Source organism: Camellia sinensis, chromosome 10 (genome assembly GCF_055761805.1).
Source record: "Camellia sinensis isolate YWXY chromosome 10, ASM5576180v1, whole genome shotgun sequence".
Lineage (NCBI taxonomy): Eukaryota > Viridiplantae > Streptophyta > Magnoliopsida > Ericales > Theaceae > Camellia > Camellia sinensis.
The window spans coordinates 148,490,995-148,498,015 of NC_138970.1; the positions used below are offsets into that span (position 1 = coordinate 148,490,995).

The 7,021-nt window shown below is 40.1% G+C and overlaps 1 protein-coding gene across 1 annotated transcript; it reads left to right on the plus strand.

Annotated features, from left to right (window-relative positions):
• The first annotated feature begins 984 nt into the window (after nt 1-984).
• LOC114275461 (PR5-like receptor kinase) lies at nt 985-6,788 on the plus strand. Its single transcript, XM_082892578.1, has 2 exons — nt 985-1,514; nt 4,880-6,788. The coding sequence occupies exons 1-2, from the start codon at nt 1,449-1,451 to the stop codon at nt 5,735-5,737; spliced, it is 924 nt and encodes a 307-aa protein (XP_082748704.1). The 5' UTR covers nt 985-1,448; the 3' UTR covers nt 5,738-6,788.
• Nucleotides 6,789-7,021: the final 233 nt, after the last annotated feature.

The following is a 7,021-nucleotide window of genomic DNA, read 5'->3' on the forward strand; positions in this document are numbered from 1 at the left end:
CTATAGTTTGTTTGTCATGGACTTGTGGATCCATTTTGGGCCATCTTAATAATTTGAACTATTTATTTTGTAGGATCACGAGAAAATCATTCATATAAAAAATTAGGTTGATCAAATATCGGTAGCTATATGATTGGATTACAAAATAATGAAAAAATATTGACAATTTATTCTTAAAATCAAATTTGACGTCCATGTTCTTTTTGAATAATTTGGTGATCCGATCATGTGGTTACTAATGTTTGATCAACTTAATTTTTTTGCAATAATAATTTCGAATAATCCTTAGTAGCTCGAAATTCGGTGACTCGAATTGGCTCGAAACCAAGACAACCTCATTTTGGGTTGCTTTTTTTTTTTTCTTTCTTTTTCTTGCTTTTCGAATCAGAATACAGAGAGATAGAAAAGAGAGAGAGAAGGAGAAAAGGGGAAGAGAGAAGAGGAAGAGAGGAGGAGAAGAGAAGAGAGAAGGAAGGGGGAAGAGGGAGGGGCTGCGACCACCATTGTCGCCGCTACACCACTCCGTCGCCACCACTGTGTGTGTGTGTGTGTGTTTCACGTATTTGACTTCCAGATCTGTATATGTGTGTGGGGGGGGGGGTTTGATTTGTGTGTTTCATTGATTTGTGTGGGTTTCTTCTTCTTCTTCTGTGTGATGTGTTGGTTGTTGATCTTCTTTCTTCTTCTTCTTTCTTTCCTCTTCTTCTGCTTTCTTCTTTCTTCTTCTTTTGAGTTATGGAAAAGGACAAAGAAAAGGGGCAAAAAACAAAAAAAAAAAAAAAATCTCAAAACGACGTCGTTTTGGGATATCGGGCCGCTCAAACCACGAAAAATTCGAGCTACATAGCGGGATTGAATAATTTCTTAGTAATACAACATGAACTATTTAGATAATTGAAGTGGACCCAATGTAGGGCCCAAGTGAGCCAAAAAGTCTTGAGTTGATACCCCCAATCCAAATAATGGACTAAAGTGAAGCTATGTCTTTTTAATTAAGGGTAGTTTATCCTTTAATAAAGCTCGAATGCATCCAGAACATGGAAAGTAGCTTAATTTGAATTCAACGTTTGTTCCCTTGTTTTAAACATCTGATCGATGTTTTTCTTCTTGATAGTAGTTTCAAAAAGCAGGAAGTTGATATTGATTCTCGGAACAGGTAGTATTCATTTTTTATCAATATTTATCTGCATGAGTATTTTTAGCTGATTTTTTGCTGTTATTATATTAGCTTAATTTTTCTCTTTTAATTGATTACAACTCGTTCAGCTGCTGCTGGAATTGGGAGTTTAGTAATTCTATTGTTCTGCATCATATGGAAACTTGCACCAAGTGATCGATCCACATTCTTTTGGAAGAACAAAACGGAGAGCAACCAGAATGTTAAGGCCTTTCTAAATAATTATCCATCTCTTTCTCCAAAAAAGTACACTTATTCTGACATCAAGAAAATGACCAACTCCTTCGGAGTTAAACTTGGTCAAGGAGGCTATGGTTGTGTCTTCAAGGGAAAGTTAGACAATTGTTAGAATTTATCTCCACCTACCACCTCCACTATCACACACTCCACACCTACCACCTCCACTATCACACACTCCACCTACCACCTCCACTTCACTCCTACACCTACTACCACATTTTCTTCTATATATAGGAATTGTATAGGAATTGTAAATAACACATCAATCAATATATCAATCAATAATACATATATTTTAACAACAATGGATGCCTTGTGGCAGTGAAGGTTCTAAAAGGGTTGAAAGGCAGCGGAGAAGAGTTCATTAATGAGGTTGCAACCATTAGTAGGACTTCTCATGTTAATATTGTAACTCTTCTGGGGTTTTGTTTTGAGGGTCACAATAGAGCTCTCATATATGAGTTCATGCCTAATGGATCCCTTGAGAAATTCATTTATGATGGGAACTCCTTGACATATCGCCAATTGGGCTGGGAAGTGTTATACCAAATTGCAATTGGCATTGCTCGAGGATTAGAGTACTTGCATCGTGGTTGCAATATGCGAATTTTACATTTTGACATTTTCTTCTATATATAGGAATTGTATAGGAATTGTAAATAACACATCAATCAATATATCAATCAATAATACATATATTTTAACATGGTATCAGAGCTGAGCTAAGACTCTAATAATTTCGCTTCACCGGCAGGCGGCAACCTCGTCTTAGGCCGCCCGCCGGACCTCTACACATACCCATCTCAGTCTCATCAGTGGAAGAATTCATCAAGCGCTACTACTACCTCACAAGTTCCGTCTTCTCCGGGCCTCACTGGATCCACCAGATCTCGTCCTCCATCTTTTGTCTGTGCCACCTCTCCATGGAAGGATTCGAATTTGATGCACCACCGCCGTACACGGCGGCCGACGAGACCAATGACTTCTGCAACTCAATCATCACTCGATTCAGCTCCTCCACGGAGGACCACCACCACCACCGCCTCTGCGCCATCATCGGCGCAATGTCTCAGGAGCTCAAAGTCCCGTTCCCGCTCGAGCACGCCTTTGGGGACTCCGACTTCTCCGCCGCCGGCATCTTCGCCGCCACCACCGTCATCTCCGCTGCTGATGGCATCTTTGCCACTGGATGTTTCCTGCGGAGGAGACTCGCCGCTGATGATGGCTTTGCTACCGTCGAAGACTCCAGTTCGTCCTTGTCTGTCGACAACTCGCTTGATGGAATCATCTCTCTTCTGAATCTACAGTTGATGAGCGTGGAGATCTCATTTTCCAAACTACCGGCTTCTTGTGATTCAACCTTATTCAGATCTAAGCCTCTCAATCCTTCTTTATCGAACAAACCCAGCTGTAGCAACACTTTTACACTATTATAATATATTATCATACACCCAACACACCACTCACACATACACGGTTGAGAGAGAGAGAGAGAGAGCAACACTTTTTTATTTTATTACTTTCTTTCTTTATTTCTTTATTTATTATTTTTTTTTATCTTAAAAAAAAAAAAAAAAAAACAGACAGCTTTCCATTACGCAGTCCAACCTCACCATCTCTCTCCAATACAATAATTCTCCACTACCTCGGCATATGCAAACCCATCTCTCTCTCTCTCTCTTGGCACGAATTGCTTTCCATTCATCTTTTATTATTACACCCAGCCATCATCACATGCTTTCCATTCATCTTTTATTATTATTATTATTATTATTCAACACAACCAAAAAAAAAAAAACAAAAAAAAAACAAAAAAAAAAAAAAAAAAAACACAACAAAACGTTTCCAAATTTGCACAACAGCTCATATTTTATTCATGTCGGGGCTCACCCCGATCACCATTTTACACCACTTCACAAAAAAAAAAAAAAAAAAAAAAAAAAAAAAAAAAAACCAACACAAATTGGAACAGTGGGATTTTTCGTCTCTACTCTGCCGCCGGTCTCTTCTTCTTGCCTCCGTCCTGCGCGGCCCTTGACGGTGCTGCCTCCGTGTTTTCCACGCCACCGAGCACGTTCACTCCCCCATACTCCTCCACTGCCGCATATGGCGGCCCTCCAAATCGGAACATCACGGTGGCCTTCCGCTTCAGCTCCTTGTTTTCTGCCCTTAGCACGCTTATCTCTGCTCGCGCATCCTTATACATGCGTTGGAGCAGAGCCAGCTGGGAGTTTAAATGCTGCACCTCATTTGTCCTACTCTGCAGCCGGTTCGACAAGTTTGTGACCGCCGTCATGCTTTCCACGCATGCCTTCAAAGTATACTGGTTGGCCTCCACATCTGACTGCACTGCCATTCTTTGCTCCACCGACCGCATCGGAAAGTTCAACGGAGCAAACTCCGGGGCGCTTGGTTGAGGTTCCAGTGCCACCGCACCAGTTCTCTCTCTTGTTGACTCGTTGAGGTCGGGAAAGAGGGTGAGCAGTCCACGGGAAGACGAGGACGAGGCCATTTTTCTGGGCAACAGAGTATCTTTCTCAGCCAAACGAAGAATTTTTCAGAGGTTTCTCTCAGTTTTTCTGTCTCAGCTTCTGCCTCAGCCTCAGCCTCCGCCTTGGTTAAATAGCCAAGGCAGCCACGCGCATCGCGCGCCTCTTGCCACCGGCCGACAAACGGGCGCGCCAACCAAGGCACCCACGTGCCTCGCCATGATGAATCCGGCACACCTTTTGATGAATTGGGCTCGCCTTTTGATGGCACGCCTTTTTATGGATTGGGCACGCCTTTTGAGGGTGCCACTTTTACAACGGTCCGACATGACCCCATAAACTGTCCCGACATTTGATTCCGGTTAGCCTTCTACAACGGTCCGACATGACCCCATAAACTGTCCCGACATTGATTCCGGTTAGCATCCAGTGTCCTCTACAACGTTATGACACAACCATACAGTGTCACCATACAGTGTCCTCTACCCCATTATGACACCACCATACAGTGTCCTCTACAACGTTATGACACCACCGTACAGTGTCCTCTACACCGTTATGACACCACCATACAGTGTCCTCTACCACGTTATGACACCACCATCCAGTGTCCTCTACCACGTTATGGCACCACCTTTCAGTGTCTTCACCAACGGTCTGACACGACCATACAGTGTCTCCTATCTTTTTTTTTTATTTTTATGTATTTTCTTGTTTTGTTCCTCTCTCCAAACTCAAGTTGGTTAGTTTCTATCCTCCTTGAGTTTGCGGGGGGCTGTTAGAATTTATCTCCACCTACCACCTCCACTATCACACACTCCACACCTACCACCTCCACTATCACACACTCCACCTACCACCTCCACTTCACTCCTACACCTACTACCACATTTTCTTCTATATATAGGAATTGTATAGGAATTGTAAATAACACATCAATCAATATATCAATCAATAATACATATATTTTAACAACAATGGATGCCTTGTGGCAGTGAAGGTTCTAAAAGGGTTGAAAGGCAGCGGAGAAGAGTTCATTAATGAGGTTGCAACCATTAGTAGGACTTCTCATGTTAATATTGTAACTCTTCTGGGGTTTTGTTTTGAGGGTCACAATAGAGCTCTCATATATGAGTTCATGCCCAATGGATCCCTTGAGAAATTCATTTATGATGGGAACTCCTTGACATATCGCCAATTGGGCTGGGAAGTGTTATACCAAATTGCAATTGGCATTGCTCGAGGATTAGAGTACTTGCATCGTGGTTGCAATATGCGAATTTTACATTTTGACATCAAGCCTCATAATATTCTTTTAAATGAAGACTTCTGTCCAAAAATCTCCGATTTTGGCCTTGCTAAACTGTGCCCACAGAAAGAGAGTATCGTATCACTGTTGGGTGCTAGAGGGACACCCGGCTATATTGCCCCAGAAGTATTTTGTAGAAACTTTGGGGGAGTTTCACACAAGTCAGATGTCTATAGTTATGGAATGATGGTTCTCGAAATGGTTGGAGGAAGAAAGAATATTGATGTCGAAGTTGATCGTACTAGTGAGATATACTTTCCACATTGGATATACAAGCGACTTGAGCTAGATGAAGAACTTGGAGTGCATGGCATTTTGAATGATGAGGCAAATGAAAGTGCAAGGAAGATGATTATAGTTGGCTTGTGGTGCATACAAACAGATCCCTTACACCGGCCATCAATGAGCAAGGTGGTGGAGATGCTAGAAGGGAGCGTGGAGTCCTTGCAAGTCCCGCCTAAGCCTTACTTGTCTTCTCCCCCAAGATCACCACCAGATTCTTCAACTACACTCGGGCCATAACATTGTCCTATTCACAATGCATACTTCTATTGCCAAGCTAATGCACTAGCAAAAATTAGGTAAATTCTCTCTTTATTGGCTTTTGTTAGCGTATGCCTGTTTCACAGTAGAATTCAACCAAGATTTAGAAACTAGTCTAGAACAAATGCACCAGATGTTTTGTCAATTTGATTGAATCAGAACAAGGCATTCAAATTGGGAGATAAGGCCACCCAAGGGGATTAATGCTCTCACTTGGACCTTAAATTGTTCCAAACATAGTACACCCCTGTTTTATAGCCAAATTTGGAGGTTATTAGCATTTTCCATGTATAATCTAGAGTCTACCTTATTACTCAATTTATAGAACTTGAATGAATTCTAATAAATTTGGAACTTTTGAGTACCAAAAATCTTTTTGCCTCAGCCAAAACCAGTACCAATGGTTCAGGAAGTGAATGTGATCACTCATTAGTCCATTTTCACTAGGAAAATAGTATTCTTATAGAATTTTTATACATAACTTTCACCAAAATGATGTGACTGGCATTCTGGTAATTAAATATCATTTTAATGAGCACTCTGTTTTAAAGTAATAAAACCATATCATTTTGTATGCAACTTATGAATACTTTTCTGTTTTCATTAATCTTTTGCAGCACCTTTAATTTGCTTTTGTACACAATGTGCTGCTTTCAACAACTGTTGCAAAAATAGGTTTGCGGATGCGATATCAAATGTCATGAAAGACATCAATAAAACCCTCAGTAACACAAATTAGTTTTAAGGAAGGTGGGGTAATTATGTCCGACAGAATTGTGGGACAATTTATGGCATGAAAATTTGTGGAATTGTAAAATATAGTGAATTATGTTTATGCAAATTCAATGTTATGGAACTACTTGAATTCATTATTCTTTAGAATATGGGATATGCAACAAAATAACATCTTGGAGAATTTGATAATGATCAGCTGGTTGTATAATACATATGCTAAATGAGTACCATATTTGGTGAAACTTCTACTTCATATAAAAAAAAAAAAGAAAAAAAAGTGAGGGCTTCATTTTTCTAATTTTTGTATCCTATAGTGTTTAAATATTGGATTTGAGGAGTAATTTGTCGAAGAAAAAGAAAAGAATTAAAGTATAAACTAAATATTTTTACTTTTTTTTTTCTTTTTCCTTTGGAAATCTCTGCACAAATTCAAGATTCAAATACAAACTTAATGTTATGTTAGCAATTTACTACAAGTTCAGAACATAAAATTATCTGAACAGTTCTAGTTTTTTTTCTTCTTCTTTA

What these genes read in the sequence shown, in the direction of transcription:
- LOC114275461 (XM_082892578.1), top strand. Translation starts at nt 1,449, where the DNA reads ATGACCAACTCCTTCGGAGTTAAACTTGGTCAAGGAGGCTATGGTTGT. An exon ending in GTGTCTTCAAGGGAAAGTTA is followed by an intron (nt 1,515 to 4,879) that starts GACAATTGTTAG and finishes ATATATTTTAAC; the next exon opens with AACAATGGATGCCTTGTGGC.